Source organism: Pagrus major, chromosome 2 (genome assembly GCF_040436345.1).
Source record: "Pagrus major chromosome 2, Pma_NU_1.0".
Lineage (NCBI taxonomy): Eukaryota > Metazoa > Chordata > Actinopteri > Spariformes > Sparidae > Pagrus > Pagrus major.
The window spans coordinates 16,878,852-16,903,557 of record NC_133216.1 but is presented as its reverse complement, the minus strand read 5'-3'; the positions used below and the strand labels follow the sequence as shown (position 1 = coordinate 16,903,557).

The 24,706-nt window shown below is 40.2% G+C and overlaps 2 protein-coding genes across 3 annotated transcripts in view; both read left to right on the top strand.

Annotated features, from left to right (window-relative positions):
• Positions 1-4,329: 4,329 nt before the first annotated feature.
• On the top strand, positions 4,330-20,826 carry ube4a (ubiquitination factor E4A (UFD2 homolog, yeast)). Of its 2 annotated transcripts, none has more exons than XM_073482310.1 (20): positions 4,330-4,421; positions 6,807-6,976; positions 7,176-7,352; positions 9,683-9,795; positions 10,126-10,278; positions 10,937-11,096; positions 11,235-11,437; positions 11,673-11,864; positions 11,979-12,312; positions 12,519-12,645; positions 12,819-13,126; positions 14,749-14,881; positions 15,014-15,204; positions 15,547-15,647; positions 16,435-16,548; positions 16,881-17,055; positions 17,596-17,776; positions 17,961-18,108; positions 18,243-18,400; positions 18,494-20,826. In XM_073482310.1, exons 2-20 carry the CDS (start codon positions 6,847-6,849, stop codon positions 18,627-18,629), a joined length of 3,234 nt encoding a protein of 1,077 aa, XP_073338411.1. In that variant the 5' UTR covers positions 4,330-4,421; positions 6,807-6,846; the 3' UTR covers positions 18,630-20,826. The 2 variants fall into 2 exon arrangements, with proteins under 2 accessions (XP_073338411.1, XP_073338403.1); XM_073482302.1 differs by having other exon boundaries at positions 4,350-4,421; positions 7,152-7,352.
• A 2,690-nt stretch (positions 20,827-23,516) lies between these two features.
• kmt2a (lysine (K)-specific methyltransferase 2A) overlaps positions 23,517-24,706 on the top strand; it is a 44,045-nt gene continuing 42,855 nt past the window's right edge. Inside the window, exon 1 of the mRNA XM_073481369.1 lies at positions 23,517-23,762. Coding sequence (XP_073337470.1) covers positions 23,517-23,762 — 246 coding nt within the window. The remainder of the gene's footprint in view (positions 23,763-24,706) is intronic.

Sequence of the window (24,706 nt, the reverse complement as noted above, 5' to 3'; positions counted from 1 at the left end):
TGCAGTCACTTTTCGGCAGGGCCTGCCAAAAAGTGACTGCACCCTGTAAGTCCTTATTGCAAGGAGTGATATTGACCAAATTCACTGTACATGCACCTGGTTTCCTCTACTATTAATGCTGAAAAGACAGAGAATGTAACCCCTCCCACTCCAGAGTTACAGGGTGCAGTCACTTTTCGGCAGGGCCTGCCAAAAAGTGACTGCACCCTGTAAGTCCTTATTGCAAGGAGTGATATTGACCAAATTCACTGTACATGCACCTGGTTTCCTCTACTATTAATGCTGAAAAGTCAGAGAATGTAACCCCTCCCAATCCAGAGTTACAGGGTGCAGTCACTTTTCGGCAGGGCCTGCCGAAAAGTGACTGCACCCTGTAAATCCTTATTGCAAGGAGTGATATTGACCAAATTCACTGTACATGCACCTGGTTTCCTCTACTATTAATGCTGAAAAGACAGAGAATGTAAACCCTCCCAATCCAGAGTTACAGGGTGCAGTCACTTTTCGGCAGGGCCTGCCAAAAAGTGACTGCACCCTGTAAGTCCTTATTGCAAGGAGTGATATTGACCAAATTCACTGTACATGCACCTGGTTTCCTCTACTATTAATGCTGAAAAGACAGAGAATGTAACCCCTCCCAATCCAGAGTTACAGGGTGTAGTCACTTTTCGGCAGGGCCTGCCAAAAAGTGACTGCACCCTGTAAGTCCTTATTGCAAGGAGTGATATTGACCAAATTCACTGTACATGCACCTGGCAAACACAGAGAATGTTATGCAGAATGTAAAGGCAATCCGTTACAGTTAGCCTACAGTTTTATATATACTGCATTATTGTATTCATAATTATGCTCTTAAAAGTACAAGTTATCCAAAAAGTTACTTAAGTAAATGTAATGAAGTAAATGTAAATCGTTATTACCCACCTCTGATAGCACTTACTAATTTCTCAGTATGTGTTATATGATTGCTATCTAATGTGACGTGGAAACACTCCTGCATTCTCTTCTGCATTGATTTCCTAATCCTCGTTATAAAATCACTGAAACAGGGATATTGAATTATGACTTTATTTATAGATCAAAGCGGTGTAAAATCACATTGCAACTGTAAGTCCTTATTGCAAGGAGAGATATTGACCAAATTCACTGTACATGCACCTGGTTTCCTCTACTATTAATGCTGAAAAGACAGAGAATGTAACCCCTCCCAATCCAGAGTTACAGGGTGCAGTCACTTTTCGGCAGGGCCTGCCAAAAAGTGACTGCACCCTGTAAGTCCTTATTGCAAGGAGTGATATTGACCAAATTCACTGTACATGCACCTGGTTTCCTCTACTATTAATGCTGAAAAGACAGAGAATGTAACCCCTCCCACTCCAGAGTTACAGGGTGCAGTCACTTTTCGGCAGGGCCTGCCAAAAAGTGACTGCACCCTGTAAGTCCTTATTGCAAGGAGTGATATTGACCAAATTCACTGTACATGCACCTGGTTTCCTCTACTATTAATGCTGAAAAGACAGAGAATGTAACCCCTCCCAATCCAGAGTTACAGGGTGCAGTCACTTTTCGGCAGGGCCTGCCAAAAAGTGACTGCACCCTGTAAGTCCTTATTGCAAGGAGTGATATTGACCAAATTCACTGTACATGCACCTGGTTTCCTCTACTATTAATGCTGAAAAGTCAGAGAATGTAACCCCTCCCAATCCAGAGTTACAGGGTGCAGTCACTTTTCGGCAGGGCCTGCCAAAAAGTGACTGCACCCTGTAAGTCCTTATTGCAAGGAGTGATATTGACCAAATTCACTGTACATGCACCTGGTTTCCTCTACTATTAATGCTGAAAAGACAGAGAATGTAACCCCTCCCAATCCAGAGTTACAGGGTGCAGTCACTTTTCGGCAGGGCCTGCCAAAAAGTGACTGCACCCTGTAAGTCCTTATTGCAAGGAGTGATATTGACCAAATTCACTGTACATGCACCTGGCAAACACAGAGAATGTTATGCAGAATGTAAAGGCAATCCGTTACAGTTAGCCTACAGTTTTATATATACTGCATTATTGTATTCATAATTATGCTCTTAAAAGTACAAGTTATCCAAAAAGTTACTTAAGTAAATGTAATGAAGTAAATGTAAATCGTTATTACCCACCTCTGATAGCACTTACTAATTTCTCAGTATGTGTTATATGATTGCTATCTAATGTGACGTGGAAACACTCCTGCATTCTCTTCTGCATTGATTTCCTAATCCTCGTTATAAAATCACTGAAACAGGGATATTGAATTATGACTTTATTTATAGATCAAAGCGGTGTAAAATCACATTGCAACAACGATAACAACAACAACAACAACAACAAGTGGCAAGGTAAAGCATCTACCCTCATCAACTGTTGACAACTAGCCTACATTATGGAAACATCAGGTTACTTTTTTTATCTGCGCCGTTCTTTTTCCGTAGCCTCTTCACTTGCACCAGTAATTATTTGGGTATTAAAGGAGGTGAATATTTATGCAAACATGTATTTTTTAATGTTATATTTGTAATTGGCTTTAATCATTTCTTTAAGAGATCCTTCACTTCGGCATTAAAGGGTTTTTTGTGTTAATCAGTGTATAAAAGCCAGATTAAAGGGGCCTATGTAGTTTTGGAAAAGAAATTCAGAAACTCAGAAGGGTACAATATTGGTAAGGTAATAATAATAATAAAAATTCAGAAATAGTTATTTTTTCCGTAATTGAATTACCAAGCTGTTCTCGGAGGAAAATAAGCTCCCCAGAATACTGTTTGAAGCTAGAAAGGTGGCAGGGTCCGCCAAATATAAACAAAGTAAAACAGTACAAAATTGTGTTGTCCTTTAAGGTCAGTTTGTTTATTCAGTCATGAAAACAAAGAGAGTTTGTTTGTAATTATAATAAGAAAGATGTACTTAAAGTAAATGTCCCTTATGACTGTTGAACTATTATCTATCATGCACAGGCATGACCATGCCTTGAAAGGTCAGAGATGCTTTGTTGGATGCACATGGGGAACCTGCACAATATTAACTAGGTGGTGTAAACGTGTGGCTGATCGGTGAAATTGATTGACAGAATACTAATTGGCAACTACTTTGATAACAAAGCAATCATATAAGTATATTTGTAAGGTATGTGTGTGAAGCGAGAGAGGTGTGAGGTCAGGTCTCAGTCAGTGTCCACCTCTGGAGGCCTGAGCTATTCTCTACAGGACAGGCCAGGATTAGCTGGTTAGTATGCCAACTTCAGTAGATATCTCTACAACACAAAACACAGACGTCTGAGATAACATCAACGCTGTTATTTTTTTCACACATGATGATTTTAGTTAATTTGTGAATGTTTTAAACTAAAATTCTTACATATTGCATCTTTACGTATGTGTTTAACCACTATAGTTATGAGATCATTACAGCATTGAAGTTATATGTTTTATTAATGTACTAAATATTGATATTGATATATGTTGACATATACTCGTTTCTTTTCACATAACCCATATCGCTAAACATTCATTTAATTTGTTTAAGTCTCTGTCCAAATGCAAACTTTCTATTCCAAACTAGGACTTCATTAAGACACAGAGGAGAGGGCCACACTTCAAAACTCATGCAGGTTCAGCCTCAGGAGGGAGCAGTCATAGATGCAGTCTGCTGCTGCCCTCTGCTGACGGTCAGCAAACATCAGAGAAAAACCACAGACCAGACAGATGTAGCTGAAATGACAACTGACTTCACACAGCTGGCGCACACATTTAAAATACAAAAGAAAGAAATAAGACAGTCAGAAATAAACAAATAAACAAAGAAAATATGTTTCCAACATATAACACATATCGTACACACATGCTGGCAAGTCAAAGTGTTATTATCAGCTATTATTTTGTTGAAATAATTTTCACTAAATTTTGTAGTTTTTATTTTTTTTTAAAAAAACAGGCTCAGAAGATGATTCATCTGTGATAAACTACTCAACCCACTGTGCATGATGCATTTTATTTAACAAACTAAATCAAGTTTGAATCTCTCAAAATATAATTCAGATATTCTATAAAATGTACGTTCTTCCCCTGATTTACTCCATAAAATGTAAAAATATGATCAAATATTATTATTTACTTTTTTACTCATGGTTTATACATTCTTCAGTTATTATTCCAACAACTATTTATTTATTGTAAATCTAGTTTAAACGTAGAAAATATTCATCTTTAGTTGCACAAGTTCACTATCATAAATACTGTTATATGGTGTTTTCACGTTTTGCATAAAGTTACTCAGCAAAGAGAGACCCTCCGTCTCATTTTGATGACGTTTACAATTTCTATTTACTGAGGAACTGCCACTGGTTTCGGAGAAGCATTTTTCTTTGTCAATAATCCACATTTCCTACCGTCAAACAGGTACGACAGCCTTCTTTATCGTTTGTATACGGTATTTAGGTTGATTGTACATTAAACCCATGTAACAGTTTATAAACGCAATGCTGAAATAGAGTCCAGGTGACCCCATGACAGCTTAGCTTGCTACTCAACAAGCTAGCTAACTAGCTAGCTAACTAGCCCTGATGCAGGACGGTCACTGCTACTAGCTAACCCTGCTAGCTAGCTAGTTAGCTAACTAGCGTCACGTAGCTGTACCGCTACTAAATTGCTTAACGGGTGGCGTGACACTTTCAAAATTGAATAATAGTGGTTGCTGGGGAAGCTAGCTCCATAAAGTGACACAAGTTATGACTGGTGGGTGCTGAACTAAACTGATGGATAACCGTGATAACACAGTAACGTGTCACCGCCGAGCAGGTGAGCACTGAACGAGCCGATAATGACAGTCAGCACATATGTTCACCGTCAAACTGTGAGCAGGACAACTTGTTCTTAATCATTCCCATTTTCTGAACGTCATGCCAAAAAGTTTCTAACCTCGTCAGATGGAAAAAGACTGAAAACTGCCGGAACAGGCGAGAAAGTGATTTACATGTACATTTACATCATTCAGATTCAATTCAAGAAATAGAGGATTGGAAAGCATCTCGCAGTTTGTTTTGACCAGTGTCAGTGGGTAGAAAGAGCAGATCATGTCCTCATAACATGCAGAAAATATGGAGATACAGAGACAGGTAATTAGTGCAGAATTGCATAGATTACGACCTGTGTGGAGGTAGAGGAGAGGGCAGGAGACGGCTGTTAAGGTTTTTTAAGACACAGCAATGCAATGTGAAGGGTGACGGATGACTTAAAAGACACCCCACTGCCCCTTAAGCACCTTTTCGATATACTGTTTGCTTCAGATGACTCCCTACAGAAAAATAAGGATAAGTGCATGCATTACAGCACCTTTTGATGTAAATTAGGAGCCTTATTTAACAAAGAAAGTCAGACAAAGTGATGTGGTGGCCTGGAGATACAATATCAAGTTAATTTGAATGAAGTGATCATAAGAAATTATTTAGTTTAGAAGAAGAAATCCAAACACTTGTGATATTTACAATATTAACGAGGTAACAATACAAACTCAGAAATATAAATTTATCCATAACTGATTAAAGAAGGTCTTTAAATAAGGTCCCCAGAACACAGGTTGAAGCTAGAAAGGTGTCCGCCAAATATAAACAAAGTAAAACAGTATGAAATCGTGTTGTTCTTTAAGGTCAGATGTTTATTCAGTTCATTCAGTCATGAAAAACAAAGAGAGTTTGTTTATTTAGTTTGTTGGGGCTTTAAAAAAACAATGAAGATCTTTCTCTTCTCATTCAAATTTCTTCCCCAAAACTACATAGTGCACCTTTAAATAATTGTGCGGCTCTGCATTTTACTGTATGGGTGTGGTGATAGTAAGTGGTGATATAATAGTTGGACAATGATAAAAAATTATCATGATATTGAAATTAGTGTTGTCAGATACTGGAATTTGTCATTTCAATACAATACTTTGAAAAATATCAGTGTTCGATACCATATCCAATACCACGGGGGAAAGTTGCCACAACATTTGGGGCATATAATTTCAGATTTTTATGAAAAAATAAATATAACAAGGCTTGAGTACTGTCTGTTGAGCAAAAAAGCATCTTAATTAACTTACTTCTGGAGGATTTGGGACAATGCTTGTGTGAAAGAGAAGAGAGTAAAAAAACGCTGTTACAGTAGTTGTAGTAGTACTGGAGTGTAGATACTGTGAAAGATGAGTATTGAAACCATTTGAGATATTCAGTATTGACAACACTAGTGGAAATATACTGTACATACTCTCTAATCTCTTACTGAGACATTGTCATTTGTTAATTATGAGGTTCAGACTAAGTTGACCATCATCATGGGTATCGATCAGAATGCAGGAAATCCAGGAAACTTGGTTTATTTCCTCCAAATAACTTGGAGCACAGAAAAAAACACACACATGGGCTGTTGCATCTGTAAGAAAACAAAATAAATGATCAGAGCTTAAAGTAATAAGTCAAATAAGTCTCATGGCACTTAAATAAGGATAAATAAAGTTATCCGTTCAACTAAAATGGATGTAGAAAAAGAACTAAGAGTCAGAAACTTCTCTTACTAATAGTGCCACACCATGTGAAGGTGAAAAGAGTGAATGAAAGGATGTGCAGTCTTTAAATAAGGAGTGCTCAGAGTGAGGACAAGAACCAATTAGTTATGATAAAGGAAGTGAGATAAGGGACGAGAGGTAGATGAGGAAAGAAAGTGAAACAAATGAAAGGAAATAGAGGTCTTACCACGGAAGTCTTGTTACATTGCCACTTTGCTGTTTTGTCTGCATTGCTCCTGAAGACTGGGATCTTGGATGGAGTGAGTGTTGAGCCCCAGTGAGATGACTGACCAGGGCAACAACAACCAGAACATCTCCTGCAACCCCTTCGCTGCCCTCTTCAGCTCACTGGCTGATGCCAAGCAGTTCGCATCAGGCCAGAAACCACAACAACTGTCTGCTGAACCACCATGTGAGTAGAGTTGTCAGAGCTGCTCCTCTAATAAGATATATAGTCAGTGCTTATGTGGATTGGTCCAGGGATGTAGAAGTCAAAGTGCGGTTCATAACAAAATTTGTATACATAAATACATATGTAACATGATTTCAGTGTTAGAACACCATCAGCTTTTTTCTTGTATGTATAGGTCATACTGTATCTTGTATCACAGTGGAGGACTCAGGAGAGAGCCAGTCGGAGTCAGAAAACTCTGTGTCAGACAGCGTTGATGACAATGACGACTCTGTGGCAGAGATCAGCCGCTCCTTCCGATCCCGGCAGGAGCTGTGTGAACAGCTCAATGTCAATCACATGATCCAGCGAATATTTCTCATCACTCTGGACAACAGTAAGTAGAAGGAAAAGTATAACCAGACTTCAATCTGTAACGTAGATCCCTTTCAGATTCTGAATTGTTCTTTATTGTTCTCCATAGAGGAAACTTGCTTTCACCGTCTGTGTACACAGACAAGACATACAGAAGCATTACAAACAACACAAGTCTACACAGTGTGCCCAGGCTATTTAAAGCCCCTACAGCCGAGGGCACAAAACTCCTCCCAAAGTCTGTTTTTTTTGCAGGTTGGTTGTCTGAATCTACAGACTGAGGGAAGAAAGGTGAAGCATGGGTTGAGGGGTTGGCAGGGGTCATGTGTTACGGTCAGTATTAATGAGGGCTGACAGGTTGGCAGTATGCTTGTGATTTTCAGGAGCTTGTTTCTATTGGTCAGGGTGAGCATTGCGGTGCAGTACAGGAGGATTGGTTCAGTAATACTTCTATATAGAGGAAACTGGAGGTGGGGTTTGAATGATAGAGCATATAGAGTTATGGAGAGTTTATTGCAGGTGTCAAAGATGAGCTCCTTCATGTTGGAGACGTTGAGGAAGAGGTGATCTGTGCACCACTGGGTGAAGTGGGTGAAGGATTCTTGGTAGGGTGTGAATGAGTCCATGTCTGTGAGGAGGGTGAGGTTGACTGTGTCATCAAATTAGCATACAGCATATGTGAGTACGGTTCAGGTTTTTGGATCAGTGTAGGACCTGTTAATATGAGACAGCTGTCACAGCTTAAACACTGGTTGTTACTGTTAGCGGAGATACAGTCTAGAGTTGCAATGGTATGTAATTGTGATAGGACGATAACCATCTCAGAAAATACCAGTTTCACAGTGTCACAGTTTACTGTATTACACAGTTGTTGTTATTATTATTATCATCAGTTACAATGAGCCTTAAATGAATGAAAACAGAATTTTTTTTTTTGGGATGAACAAATGCTTGTTTATAATTTAACAAAATATTGTGTTCATACATAAAACCTAAAATAAATACATATTTTACAACAGTAATATGGTAGAGTTCAATACCGTAGATAAGCAAATGTACACTGTGTGATAACTGTACATTTTTAATACCACAGTATACCTTGAAACCGGTATATCGCTCTAATCCTACTCCAGTCTGTATTGAAGCTCCAATAAACTTTACTGATAAAGCAGAGAGTTACAGTGAATTACATATATCGCATACTGCACTTATAAGACATTTTACCTGCATGGCCAATATATTAAAAGTATATTGTAAACAGGTCCACAGCTGTAGTTCCATGAGCATTGGTAAAACACTTTTGTGTTTGGACATCAGTAAAAGTAGTGACTGTGTCCTTTATTTAACACTAAAAAGTCAACGTGGTAGATGGTGGTGAACAATGGTAAACACTAGTACTTTATGTAATATCTAGTTAACTCATTGTAGTTATAGATAGGTGTATAGGTATAGCAGGGCTGAACGATGTACAAAAAATCATATTGCTATTATTTCGACAAATATTGCGATTTGGACGAGTCCTGATTTTAGTGAGAATGGTAATTTCTGCATTTCAGTTTCACCAATAAAATATAAATACGAGGATATGTAGCACAAAAATACATACACTGGTATGTTGTAACACATTTTACCTTCATCAGAAAATTGCAGCTACTGTAATTTGGATGTTGCACTTGGCGATATTGCGATTTTGATAAAGTTAACCAGCAGCAGTCCTGTAGTAACTCTGGGCATGAGATTGTGTTGCACAGTCCGGTCAGATAATACGTGTTGACACTTTTTACATTACCAGCAAACCATTTTTCCTTTTCTTCAAAATTACACAGACAGACAGACAGACAGACAGGTGTCTGATCATGTAACTGGGTTGCACTTACATAGTAGCATAGTCTGTTCTGTTTGTCTGTGTGGTATTGTTGGCTGGTGATTGGAAATTTTAAGTTACCAGTAAGTACTGCAACAAATGACTCACCAGCCTTTAAGACAATACCAAGACCGTACACACTGGGAAGTCTGGCTGTGAAGTCTCACTGTGAGATGGCTGGGTCTCTCCGCCACTGAGACCGCTTAAGGGTGACTCATGGTGTTCAGGAAATGCAAGCTAAAAGCCCCCCTGTTTTCACACAGAGCGTCTTTAATGAATTCCTCTGCTACCTCTGTCTGAAATAAACCAGAGTAAATACATGCTGTGCATCAAATCCTCCCGGGTCTTATTTGTTCAGTGATGTAATGCTGTTGATTTATTTCCCAAATACAATTCATCAGGTATTCATTATTGGAGTGGTTTCAGCTTCATGGGATATCATGTGTAAGATGATTTGAGCACACCCTGTTTTTTCTTCCCACCCTCAGGTGACCCCAGTCTGAGAGGAGGTAATGGGATCCCTCCTCGCTGTGTTTACTTGGAGGAGATGGCTGCAGATCTGGATGGACAGGACTGGCTGGACATGGACAACATAGAACAGGTCGGATGTCAACAACATGTTGTGATGTCATCACTACTCTTCCTGTGTGTTGTTTCTCTCCTCTCAAAAAACCACACAATGTTTGGTGCTGTTGGTGAAGAAATGGCAACATTAAGCAATTTTAAAGGGCACTGCTCATCAGATGCAAAAAAAGTGAGACATGTAGAATTGATGTAGCATTATGTAGAAAAAAGATGCAGAAAATAAAGAAGCTGCATGACACTTGGAAGATTTTATTATTTTCGGTGCTGAAGAAATGTTTGTAAGCAGATGTCTAAAATGCTTTGCACCGATTGATTTATGTCTATGTTGTTTTACTCTGTCCTCCAGGCTCTGTTCAACCGCCTGCTGCTGCTAGAACCAGGAAACCACCTCATCTACATGACGTCATGCAGCGCTGTTAACCTGTCTGCTGACCGTGATGCTGGAGAGAAGAGTGCCATCCCTTACCTTTTTGCTTGCTACCAGAGGGCCAAAGAAGAGGTGCGAGTTTTCCCTACAGGAATGTAATTGTAGCACTTTAATGCAACTGTTTTCCAGGGATTTTACTATAACTGATAAGTCCCTGCTTCTTATGGCCAGACAGATAAAATAATACGTTCATAACCTGTACTACATGTACACCTAAGGGTAAGAAAGGCTAGGAAGTAGGAAGTAGTGGTAGATAGATAATTTAATATTTAACCGCTCTAATAAGATCTTTTGTATCAAAACTCCTCCCTAAACCCTTGTGGAAGATTTATTTCAATTTGTCATTGCATTTTTGTGTAGTGTGTATCTCTCTAGTCTACACTGAGTAGCTCTACACAGGAGCAACAGTTTGACATCAACAGTGTGCTGCGCTTGTTCTTGTGTTCTCCTCCTCCTCCTCCTTCTCCTCCTCCTGTCAGAGGTTGCCAGCTGTTCGTATTTGTAAGTAAAGTTGATTTTTGAATCTCATTCCCAACTCGTCAAAAACTGATGCTTTGGGCTGGTGACCGACCCGACCTACAATCCCAAAGCGTCAGTATTTGAAGTCCGGAATGTGACAAAAACAACTTCACTTACAAATGTGACCTTTAAGAGACTATTATTAGTAATTGGAACATAAAAATATCCCTTGCTCTTCCATATTTCAGTGACTTGACTATCTGTTTACCAGGTGACGAAGGTACCAGAGAAGTTACTGTCGTTTGCTGTTCGCTGTAAGAACCTGACTGTGTCTAACACACGGACGGTCCTGCTCACCCCAGAGATCTACATCAGCCAGAATGTCTACGAACAGCTTGTAGACCTGCTGCTGGAAGCCTTCAGAGGAGCACGTAGGTTCAGGATTGAGTCTGTTTCGACCTCACTGTTTCCTTTCTTGTGTATTTGTTTTTTTCCCCACCTCTCACTTTTTTGCCTTGCTGCCTTGAGTTTTTCTCTTCTCGGTTTCTTACAAAGTCACTGTATTTCAGAGCCAGAGGAGGTGGTTGAGTTTGTGGAGGAGGTCATTGCTGGCATACTGTCTGACCAGGAGGTGCGTACCTTCGAGGAGGTGATAGTACCAGTGTTTGACATCTTCCAGGGGCGCATCAAAGACTTGGACCTGTGCCAGCCTCTCCTCTACTCCTACCTAGATGTTCTGCTCTATTTCAGCCACCATAAAGATATTGCCAAGGTCAGGAGACACACAGGGATGTTTGCAAACGTTATTCTAAATTTACCTTCATACAGCAAAAGTTAATTTCACTGCTCACTACTAATCAAGTGATATACAATAATAAACATTAATAACATAGTCACAATCAGATACATAGTAAGCATAACAATTCACAGTGTTACCTAAACCTTTCATGGTTCTTATCATTCAATTTCTTAACACTTGTTCTTCTTTTTTTTTTTGGTATTTCCAGGTATTAGTGGAGCACATTCAGCCCAAAGATCCAGCTAATGGTTTACAGTACCAGAAGAGCCTACTGGGAGCAGTTTTGAGTATCTCCTGCTTATTAAAAACCCCAGGTGTAGTGGAGGGACATGGCTACTTCCTGAACCCCTCCCGCTCCAGTGCCCAGGAGACAAAGGTCCAGGAGGCCAACATCCACCAGGTGAACAGAGTCTCTTTAGTTTTATGTTGCTGTTTTATTGCATTTTTAAAAATGACCAACTGTCAAACTGCACATGTCTCAGAGCTAATGACCTTTACTCCACCTGTGTTGCAGTTTATGGGCCAGTTTCATGACAAGCTGCACCAGGTCCTAAAAAACTTGCTCCAGCGATCTGGTGAGACGCGCCACTTATTGCTCTCTTGGTTGGGCAGCTGTCTGCATGCAAACGCCGGCCGGGCCAAGATATGGGCGAATCAGATGCCAGAGATCTTCTTCCAGATGTATGCCTCAGACGCGTTCTTCTTAAACTTGGGTGCGGCTCTGCTGAAGCTGTGCCAGCCGTTCTGCAAGCCGCGCTCGCCCAAACTGCTGACCTTCAACCCTACCTACTGTGCCCTGAAAGAGCTGAGTGAAGAAGAGAGGCGTAATCGCAATGTGCACGCAACAGGTTAATATTTGTGAAAATAAAAGTCAATAACCCTTCCATTTCACCATTTTAAATACATTATTTAATATTTTTTATGTATTAATGCAGAAGCTCTGGTATTTTTATGCTTTTGCTAGTGGGTTTATACTAGTTTTTTTTTTTTTTTTTCAGCCTTTTTTTATTAGTAGGATTTTTATGACTAAGAGATCCCTCACTTTTAATTCCAGGACTTGACAAGGAAACCTGTTTGATCCCTGTGCCCCCTCAGCAGCCGGTGGAGTCCGCTCAGTCCTACAGCCTGCTAACTGAAAACCTCATCCTCACACAACTCACCCTGCATCTTGGCTTCCACAGGTAGAAACCTTCAAACAAGCACCAATATAACGTCCACAAAGAAATGAAAGAGAGTATCTGTTTCTCAGATCTCACAGAAATCTAGTGCACTGTGTATCTCATGTTAGCACCATATGTCTGCATTAACCCGTGTTGTCTTGCCTTGTTTTCACATGCATAATGTGCACGTGCAGACTCCACGAGCAGATGGTGAAGATGAACCAGTCTCTCCACCGGCTCCAGGTGACGTGGCAGGAGGCCCAGCGAACAGGCAACCCGATGTCAGAGCAGCTCCTGGAGCAGTTTGAGCGTCTGATGATTGTTTATCTGTCAACCAAAGCTGCCACCACGCAGCCTGCCATGCTGCAATGCTGCCTTAACCTCCAAGCTTCCACAGGTGCCCTGCTGGTCCAGCTTGGTATGGGGAACCAGGGGCCTGAACATGTAGCACTCAGTTTTCCCCTGCCCTCCCTACAGAATACTATGCTGTGCTATGTACCAGGTAGGTCAAATCTTCCACTACACTACAAATACATTGGAGAGAAAAGCCCAACTGACTTTGATTGTCTTTTTACCCTCTAAATTGGTGCATGTAGAACAGAGTGTTGCATTAATAAATGCTTCCTGCCTCCCTTGATGTTACAACACCCTGCCAGCATGTAATCAATAATATTTCAGACTATTTTATTGTCAAAATTTGCTTTTTAATTAGGTTTAAGTGTATAAAACTCTGAACACTTAATATATGCCACTGTTATAGATGTGGTGTGTATGTGTATATATATATATATATATATATATATATATATATAGATAATCCATCCCACCTAACAGGTGTGGCATATCAAGATGCTGATTAGACAGCATGAATATTGCACAGATGTGCCTTAGGCTGGCCACAATAAAAGGCCACTCTGAAATGTGCAGTTTTGCTTTATTGGGGGGGGTCTGGGGGGGGTCAGAAAACCAGTCAGTATCTGGTGTGACCACCATTTGCCTCACATCTCCTTTGCATAGAGTTGATCAGGTTGTTGATTGTGGCCTGTGGAATGTTGGTCCACTCTTCTTCAATGGCTGTGCGAAGTTGCTGGATATTGGCAGGAACTGGAACACGCTGTCGTATACGTATCGTATACGTGTCGTATCCAGAGACAATAAAAGGCCACTCTAAAATGTTCAGTTTTATCACACAGCACAATGCCACAGATGTCGCAAGTTTTGAGGGAGCGTGCAATTGGCATGCTGACTGCAGGAATGTCCACCAGAGCTGTTGCGCGTGAATTAAATGTTCATTTCTCTACCATAAGCCGTCTCCAATAAAGCAAAACTGCATGTTTCAGAGTGGCCTTTTATTGTGGCCAGCCTAAGGCACACCTGTGCCTAACCCTAACCCAACAATCAACAACCTGATCAACTCTATGCGAAGGAGATGTGAGGCAAATGGTGGTCACACCAGATACTGACTGGTTTTCTGACCCCCCCAGACCCCCCCAATAAAGCAAAACTGCACATTTCAGAGTGGCCTTTTATTGTGGCCAGCCTAAGGCACACCTGTGCAATATTCATGCTGTCTAATCAGCATCTTCATATGCCACACCTGTGAGGTGGGATGGATTATCTCGGCAAAGGAGAAGTGCTCACTAACACAGATTTAGACAGATTTGTGAACAATATTTGAGAGAAATGGATCTTTTGTGTATATAAAAAAAGTTTTAGATCTTTGATCTTGATCGTTCAGCTCATGAAAAATGGGAGCAAAAACAAAAGTGTTGCATTTATATTTTTGTTCAGTGTAATTAGCAGCTAGTGGTTTCTTATACCTCCTTCACACTGCCCAAAAAACCCACCCGCTAACATCTGGCTTTTGTGTGCAATGTAAATGTGTACATTTACCCATGTTACACAAACTCAGTGAAAAATTTAAGTCACACAGGTCCAAGAAATGAAGACACAATCCCAATAACGAAAGCTAACATCTTGTTTTGCCTGTGACTCTTGAAATAAGTGCAACTGTGCATGTAAACAAGTACTGCTTAGTCACTTGTAGTACAATTATTCCTTCATGCTCAAAATTCCTTCATATGATAGTCATTACTTCTTGTAAGTGTGTCCTTTGTTTGTCAGAGTTTTTTGCAGAAAACTTAGGAGATTTTTTCATCTTCCTGCGTCGATTTGCTGACGATGTTTTGGAGACTTCTGCAGAAAGTCTGGAGCAGATTCTTAACTTCATCACTGTCTTCATGGGAAACGTAGAGAGGTAAATGAGTCAATCTGTCAAGTCAGCAGTTGTGGTCAGATCTAAGGAAAAACAGTGGAGCATGAATGATGCCGGTCATATTGGAATATTTCACATACTGCTTCAATCCCTCCTGTTCTGTATGCACATCAGGATGAAGAACCCTCATTTAAGAGCAAAGCTCGCAGAGGTCTTAGAGGCGGTGATGCCCCACATGGAGCCGGTGGCACCTGGTGCTGTTCAGCCAATCGTGTTCCAGAGAGAGAGAGTCTTCTGCTCCTACAGACACGCACCTCAGCTAGCAGAGGCCCTCATCACTGTGTTTGTAGACATTGAGTTCACAGGTGAAGCAGCCATTTTCCTCACAAGTTTTGACTTGCCAAATGGAAACCGCACTGAACTGCTCAACTGTATTGAATAAACACATATTTACATCTATTGGTTGCTTAACAGGTGCTGTCACAAATATGCACTATTGAAAAGAACCTAATTAACGACCATATTTTCTTAAAAGCATAATGTAACACTCACAATAAGAAATAAATCATTTGGGGTCTTTTTCTAGTCAGGTGAAACTTGTGAGAGGTTGGACTGTGTGCACACCTGTGTGTGTTCTGCAGACCAAGATAAGGAGAGAAGTTAGAATCGGAAGGTAGCAACATTTACTTTTTTCTTTTTCCTTTTAGGTGATCCGCATCAGTTTGAACAGAAGTTTAACTACAGAAGACCCATGTATCCCATCCTCAAGTACATGTGGGGCAAAGAGAACTATAGAGAGAGTATCAAGGTAACAAGAAACAAGCTTCTCTGAGATTCTTCATCCAAGTAAATTGTCTTTTCAAAATTTAAGATTGTGGTATAATGGGTTTTTGCCTCATCACAGGTTTAATTATTTGACTGTGTGGGTTTGGTGTGTTTTTCATTGGATTGATGTGAATGGGTTTGGTTGTATCTGAATCCTTTACTAATACCTAGAAACAAACTCCTTAAATCTTTTTCTTTAAGAATATTGTCCACTAAAGATTCACTCATCACTAAGGGTTTAATAATAAGTCCATAAATGTGTCCAGACCACATACTCTTGACTACTATCACAATGCACAACTATAACAATGTTGGTATTCAATGGACATTGGCAGGATGGCAGTACAAGGAAAATATAAATATGGTGTTTTGTGGTGGGTGTACATAAAAACCTTAATTGGCTATGAGGTGCATTATGGAGTTCATGATCGGGAAACTACATCAATAGCAGGCATTGATTTTTGGTGACAAGAGCAGCAAATGAACTCCTCCAGAAGGCCTTCATTTTTCCTCACTCTCTCACCACAACTCAATAACAATACACTGTAGCGGCTTTGATAGCCTTGCGATGTACCAGTAAACTGTCTAGGATGTTTCATTAAACTTTAATCTAGAATTCCGGCTGGGGAAGACTTTGACCCTCAATAGCAAGAAGTGTAAAGGCAGTGAATGAATGCTTTACAACCAGGTGATTACAGATTGGGAAACTAGTTTATTGAACAGATTGCTCCCAATGCGTTCTTCATTTGGTTTGACATGTCTTGTTTCAGCATCTGGCGCACTATGCATCTGAGAACCTGGAGGCCATGAACCCCCCTCTGTTCCTCAGGTTCCTCAACTTACTGATGAACGATGCCATCTTCCTACTGGATGAGGCTATTCAGGTAAGTGTGGGTTCAGCATCCATATATGCAAAACAAAAAACACCAGCTTTGGCAAATAAGCTTTTCCATCACATTATTATTATTATGTAGTTTATAGAGTAAACTACAAACATGTTTGTCAGTTCAGTTAAGTTCAGTTCACCTTTAACGGTTGTAACTGTTAGCTTTGCATAAGCACAAAACACAACATACTGGCCTCAAGGAAGGAAGTACTCTGACTCAGATTTTGTCAACAGTGGGGATATTAACTTGCTTATCAAAAATGTTGATTAAATATATCAGACAGATTAACAAACGACTCAGACTGATAGTCTTATGTTCTTGTCTTTTAGTACCTGAGTAAAATCAAGGTTCTGCAGCTGGAGCGGGATCGAGGAGAGTGGGAAGGCCTGGCCCCCGATGCCCGAAGAGAGAAGGAGTCCAGCCTGCAGATGTTAGGACAGCTGGGACGCTTCCACAACATCATGTCTAATGAGACCATCGGCACACTGGCCTTCCTCACATCAGGTGACTCTTCATAATGATTAGTCCAGTCAAGGCTCCAGACTAACTGTTTTTCACCAATGTCCCAGAAGTGTCCCAACAGGTGCTGCTTCTTTCCTTTGGTATTATCATCTGTAGCTGTTAGTTAAAGAAAAAAGCATTCATAGTACTTTTACCTCCAGACTGTTCTCAACTGAATTACTTTATTAAAGTGAAGTGCTGTTCATTTTTTATGCTTCATGTTCCTCTGAAGAGACACTCTCGGTCCTGCTGTATGTTTATCTGTTAGCTCTATTAGCTCTGTTGGCTGTAATCTATTAGCTCCTTAGCTGTTAGCTTCCTTAAGCAAGACTCTGCTTCCCACTGGCTGCTAACAGCTAACTAGCTCTCCTCTTGTCAACTTCGACAGGGATTTGTTGTTCACAAATAAATGCAGCATTATTAGTAAATTTTATTGCGTCCTATATAATAGTAACACGTCAGATTTTTCATAGGTTTCCCGCTGAGTAACCAGCCAGTGAGTTTGTCTTCATCTGTTTCTTTGATCATATTCCTCATTTCCAGAGATCAAGGGGATCTTTGTGCACCCCTTCTTGGCTGAGAGGATCATCAACATGCTGAACTACTTCCTGCAGCACCTGGTTGGTCCTAAGATGGGTGCCCTTAAAGTCAAGGACTTCAGTGAGTTTGACTTCAAGCCCCAGCAGCTTGTTTCTGACATCTGCACCATCTACCTGAATCTGGGGTATGTTGTGAACACTCCTCTTTGTGAAGAAACTGTTTTTTTCCTTGTATAATTTGTCCAATCTCATTTTTTTTTTTTTTTTTGGTGTCATTACTCTGGAGAAGAATACAATGACACATGTCCAGTATAATCACTTTGTGGTATCCACTTTATTTAAACAAATGTTTATTTCTGTCTTTGGCAGTGACGAGGAGAATTTCTGTGCTACAGTCCCAAAGGATGAACGATCGTACTCTCCTACCCTCTTCTCACAAACAGTTAGGGTACTGAAGAAGATAAACAAGCCAGGGGACATGATTGTGGCTTTTGGACTCCTCGCTGACAAAATAAAGGTATCATTTCACTTGAAAACTGCCAGAGACAACACAAGAAAACATCTTTGTTTAGTGAATCTATGCAAGGTTTTCTGTGATGAAAACAGGTGGAACATCTCAAAATCTTTGTTGTCATTGCGCTTCTGTTTAAGTCCAATGCAGACAGACAGCAGCAGGAAGAGGAGACGTATGCAGATGCCCCAGATGAGTTCCTGGATCCCATCATGTCCACTCTGATGCTGGATCCTGTTCTTCTGCCTTCCTCCAATGTCACAGTCAACCGCTCAACTATAGCAAGGCATCTCCTCAGGTTGGTTACTTCTTTCAAAATCTCTCGAGATAATATCCAGTGGGCAACATCAATATCCATTTGACTTGTCCTGTTTCTGGTGTGTCCTTGCAGCGACCAGACAGACCCTTTCAACCGCAGTCCTCTTACCATGGACCAGATCAGGCCAAACGAGGAGCTCAGACAGCAGATCTTACAGTGGCTGGAAAAGCATAAGCAGGAGAGGCTGCAGCTGGGACCCAGTGGCTAACCGTGATCCCTCACTGCGGTTTAAAAAAAAAAAAAAAAGACTGCATCCTAGTTTTTCTTTCCTGGCTCACATCTCACGTGCTCCTCTGCTTCTTGGCTAATCCATGGTGTGCTTGCCTCTGTGGATTTGCTCCGACTCCTCTGGTCCAACTAACATTGCATTAGCCTTTTCACGCAGCCTTCACGCTCAGTGGATTCTCTTTGTGACAACAGTCCAGGCAAACTGTAGCCCACCGGCTGGTGACAACTTCAAGAACCATGCACAGTAGCTGTTTGACTCCCATGATGCCCTGTGGTAACAACAGTAGGATGATTCAACCTCTGGTTCCTCTCTCCCTGAATACTGTGTATTAATTAGTTATTATAACTATCAGAACTGTGGCCAGAAGAAGCATCAGTTTCAACAGGACTTGTTGAATGTACTGAATGAACTCCTGACTGGCAGCTGGCTGTTACCAGATTTTATACTGCAAAGTAAGGTCATTTTCGGGAACTTTTAAGGCAGAACATGGATGGGATTGTTTTTGATTTGAGATTGAGTTCACCTTCATGAAGAATACATTACGCACTGCCTTCTAAAGATCATGAACACCCTATATTTTAGCCTTTTTGGTTAAATGTCATGCAGCTTTGTAAATAAAACATAACAATTACAAGTAAGGCATAGGTTATACTGAATTTTAAATGTGAGACTTTGTTTTAGTGGAAATAGTCTACATTTACCTGGAGAATAAGACGTGTAACACAAAACCATACTGTGAAATCTGTGCTTTAACATGTATAGATAAGGTTCTTCAAATCTGCACACCTTCCTCTAATCAAGCTTTAAAGAGCTCGTTAGGATCTGAGAGCTTGCTCATTGACAGGTTGTTTCAGTTACTCTACAATTATTACACTGGTTTAAAGCACCTTTTGGGGTGTAATACATAAACAGCTACACACAAAAATTACATTAAGTCTACCTAAAAATGCCAAAATGCATAATAAAATTGCTTGATTGTTGAGTGTGGCCTTGATAGACACGGTTGGTCTGTCTGGAAATGCAGCTGCTCTCAATGCTTAAAAAATGAATACCATTCATTAACAGTGTGACGGCTCCAGGGGCAAAAAAGTATAGCTTGAGTAAAATCCTTGAAAAAGCATTTTTACTCGCATTTTGTCTTGTTTGTAAATTTAAAATTGTCTCAGATTTTGAAAGTTTCCCTCAGAGCAACGGAAGATATTGTACAACTGTTTTCACCGGCTGAGTTGTACTCCTTTTTAATAAGTGAGTTGATCCTTGTGTAAAATCTGTGAAGTGTTCCTTTAAGACACTAAGCAGTGATCATGAGCACGAGCAACAAAGAGGCAAGAAGATACCATAAAAACACTGATTGGCTGTTTTGGAAATGTTACCAAAATTCATCTTAACTATTCAACAAAATCAGACTGAATATATCTGAAGGAAAGAATAAGCCATGCAGTTGCAGGTCCATGCTTCATAATATATTTTAAATGGCCAGTTTTAGACAGCGATTTAGTTATCCAAACATTTTCTGATTTGTCTGATAAATCTTTGGCTGAATAGCTTCTCAGGTGGATAACTTTTAGGTCTTTACAATAACCCTTATTTCTTGAGATTGAACCAAAGAAAGCCAAAATATAAGGTGTTTGTTCATGTTTGACTGGCAGTGTGTATAATAGTCATTGTCATCAAATTAACAGTCACCAGATTAGCTGATGTATCCTGATCTAGCATTTTATGTTGTGTGAATTAACATGTGGGCAAACAGTTGATCAATAGAATCGGTGCCTAACAACCAAGAGCCTTGCAGTACATGTCAGCGAGTGAAGATCTGACTAGTTTCATACTCTTAAGAGACACAATTACGAGTTTGTTTCTTTAGGGTGTGTAGGGAGCTGTGGGTAGAGTATAAAAGAAATAAGATCAGATAAAGATGAACTGTTTCTTCAGTAGCTTTTTGAATTAAAGTGTTTTAATTCAAAATCAAGTGTGGTTGTACAAAAATGTGAGGACAAACTGTGAGGAAGATTATGAATTAGTTGGCATGCCCTCATACTGTATGTTTAATATCTACCACCTGAATGATTATATGGGTTAAATTATAATTCAATATTTTGTTTTAATTGTGATTATAAAATGTTTATTTTGGATGTACAGTATGATTAAGAAATAAAAAATAATGTGCATTATATAAGATGTGTTGCCTTTCAGAAATATGAGATTTCAATCCATTGCACTAAAAAAATAGTGTTTTTGTCATCAGACCAGTACATAATCAGCCATGCCTACTTGTAAAGTTGCATACCCATCATGTTACTTACGCATAGAGAGGAAGAAAAACCAGCTCCGAGTCAAGTTGGAGCCCTTAAGCAGCTTGTAGCACATTACTCACAAAACACACATTGGAAGTTTGACTTTATTCTCTAGTCAGGATGCTATTACTCCACTATATCGTTATAAAGCAAAAAGTTGTTAGGTGCTATATTAAAGGGGAACCATGTAGTTTTGGAGAGGAAATCCAAACTCAAAATTTAATATTCACAATATTAATGAGGTAATACAAACTAAGAAATATTATTTTTTTCCATAACTGAATAAACAAGCTGTGGAAAATAAAGTCCCCTGATCACTGAAGCTAGAAAGGTGGCAGGGTCCGCCACATATAAACAAAGTGAAACAGTATGAAACTGTGTTGTCCTTTAAGGTCAGTTTGTTTATTCAGTCATGAAAATGACGGTCTTTTTTATTTTAGTTTGTTCAGGCATAAACAAATCAGTCCATGAAGATCTTTCTCTTCTGATCAAAATTTCTTCCCTAAAACTACATAGCAAACCTTTAAAATTCACAATCTCACATATATATAACCTTTAGAGATATAATATGTTTTTTTTAGAAATTGTTCTATATTTTGTTGAGTTGATTACTTAATTATCCCAAATGTTTCCAAAAATGTTCAGAGAAATCTGTCATTTTATTCAAGGTAAAGTTGATTGCCTGTTGCTATAACTACCAAGAGGGTCAGGAAAGTGCGTGAGGGACTCGATGAACGTTTCTAAAGATAACGTGACTAAAACTTATCACATCTGAACAATGAAGAGAACAACTCACACCACTTACTGTATATCTTGTTTTGTTTAGATTGAGAGACCTCTAGAGGCAGATATTACATACTGTGTGTTTAATTGAGTTGTCCTGAATATGAGTATGACTTTCAGTACTGTACATGTAAATTAATAAGGTAGTACTACGGTGTAATATTATGTTATTTGTTTTTCAAGGTAAAAGATATCTTATGTTACAGTATAACAAATAAGGTAGCTATGCCTAATTTTCAAACCTTAATCTTATTGCGTTTTAAAACACATTTTTATTACTCATTCAGCATTGTCACGGGTTCATAAAGGCAACTGTCATCAAACACACTGAATTGTTTTATTGTTAAAATTAAACTTAAAACAGATAATGCGACACATTTGACTTTTATGCATATCCATGCACATGCATATATGTACCCATATCCCAATATCCCTAACTAATTTTGAGTAGCATAAAATAATGAAGGTTACGTGGGAAAATAATGAAAACAAATTAGGTTAAAAAAAAAAGTCAACTACACAAAGAGCGTCCACTGTGAGTTGTTTCTTAGGTAGCAGGTGAGATCTAGATCTTGTTGCGACTCCCTATTCCTCAGAGAGAACTGTATTTTCTGATGGCCTTTATTTTTTTGTGTATTTTCATAGCAGTTCTAAAGGTGCACTGTGTAGTTTTGTTGCAGACATTTTAATCAGCAGCGAAAGATCTTCATTGATTTTTTTACGCCTAAACAAACCAAAGGTTGTGTGGCTAGGGCACCGCGTGGCGATGCCTCGGCCTGCTCAGTCGTCTCCTGGATCCACAAACTTTACATATATTATATTTTGTATCAGATATTCTGTCAATGCAATTTTTAAATTGTGATTTTATTGTTCTGTCTGTCTGTCCTGGGAGAGGGATCCCTCCTCTGTGGCTCTTGCTTAGGTTTCTTCCATCTCTCTTTTCCCCTGTTTTTTCTCAACGTGGCAAGTTTTTCCTCACTCGAATCGAGGGTCTAAAGACAGAAGATGACGTTTTTACTGTACGGTTTGTAAAGCCCACTTTTGGGCTATATAAAAAAAATTAATTTGATTTGATTTAAATAAACAAACTCTCTTCGTTTTCCTAACTGAATAAACAAACTGACCTTAAAGGACGACACAATTTCATACTGTTTTACTTTGCTTATATTTGGCGGACCCTGCCACCTTTGAGAAGGGCTCCTTTAATCAGTTATGGAAGAAGAAAAAAAGAGTCTGAGTTTGTATTATTGCCTCATTAATAAAGTAAAAATTAAAATTCTGAGTTTAAATTTCTTCTCCAAAACTACAAAAGACAATTTCTGTTGTGAAAAGTTGTTAGTGAGGGTGGCGTTGTGTTGCTGAGAGTACACCTCTGCTTTAGTACATAATTACAGGTGACTATTACAATATACAACCTTGCTTTTACAGACAAATTATGTCTGAATTTGACTGCTTATATTAAAAAAAAAGCTTTTACTTTCCTTGTTTAATAAAGCACTCTGCAAGCTAACGGTCTCGTCCTTCCTTGTGATTCAAGTGCGAGCCTCCTTTCCCGGGCAAAGCCCCTGAACCTGATTTGGATTCAGCCATGCAGAGCCTGAATAGGGCCGCTGAGAAAATGCATTGTCGGGGTTTCTTCGGTTCCGCCCCGCAACATGCATAACGATGTGTCGGCCAGTGAGAGCGCAGCGCTGTGGTAGAGGTTGTTTATGTGGAGTGCTGGGTTAGGGTTCCGCCCACCGAGGTATCTCCGATCGCAGGGCAGTCACAGACAGGCAGAGAGTGTAAAATGGCGCACAGCTGTCGGTGGCGGTTCCCCGCTCGGCCCGGAGGGAGCAGCAACTCCGGTACCGGGAGGAGAGCGGGCCGAATCAGGGTTACTGCCTCTCTGCGGAGTGTCTCGGGAGCCCACCCCAACGCAGCTGGGCTCGGACCCGGGTTTGATGCTGCACTACAGGTCTCTTCGGTTATCGGGAGCAACCTGCAGAAATTTCGGGATGTTTTGGGGGAATCGAGTGACTCGAGCAGCGGGGAGGTAAGCACCGGACCGGACAGGGGCAGCCCGGGTGGTTGTGGAGGCGCAGGGGGGGACGGTGGACCCGGAGAGCATTTCTCGTCACATTTTGAGACGAGGAGCTAACTGGGTCTCCTTCTCTGCCCAAACGCTGACCATCTTTTCCTCCTCCTTTTAACGTGAAGTGTGGCTGTGAGCAAACTTGTCATTTCCAGGATGCTCAGTTAACTTTGAGTTGGCTGTGTGGCCTTAAAGTCCACAGTAACGCGTTACAGCGGCCAGCCGGAGTTAGAAAACAACGCGGACGCCAAACGATGATCGAGATTTACGGTCTCGACAGTCCTGCTTGGGGAGAAAGTTTTCTTTAGCTCAGTGGAGTGTGAGGACTAGGCTACATCCACTCAGTCAGGATGCACTGATGCTAACGCTAGCTAACCATCAAAACACTGAAGAAATCCCGGTGCTAACTTGTTAGTTGCGACGCTACGGTGCGGTCAACACATGGCACATGTACTCGCACATTTGGTGACAAAGATGGACTGTGTTATTGAGCAGTTACAGCTGGTTTACTAGTTAGCTACTTGACATTAGCTTTGAGTGTAGCCTTCAAGGCTGGACATGATGCCTTCATATTCATGTACATCAACACACAGTAAAAGTTATCGTCCCGTATTAGCATTAATACACATTTCCGACAGCAGAATAGGATTTGAGCATCTGTGTTTATCACGACGACCTTTCTTAGTGGTGTAATAGCACGGGACCTTGAGGGTAGCGTGTAATGTGTTTGAAAACAAGACATGTCAACTTGAAGGAGGCGAGAGTACACAATTGTGGTTTGTGATTAGCTAACGTGAACTTAGCGTCCGTCTGCACCGTCTCCGAGAAATGGCTGCTCGCCGTCCACTTTGCTCGCTTCCACATTTCCTACACGATAATCTGTGTCGGCTAATTAGCTTCGTATT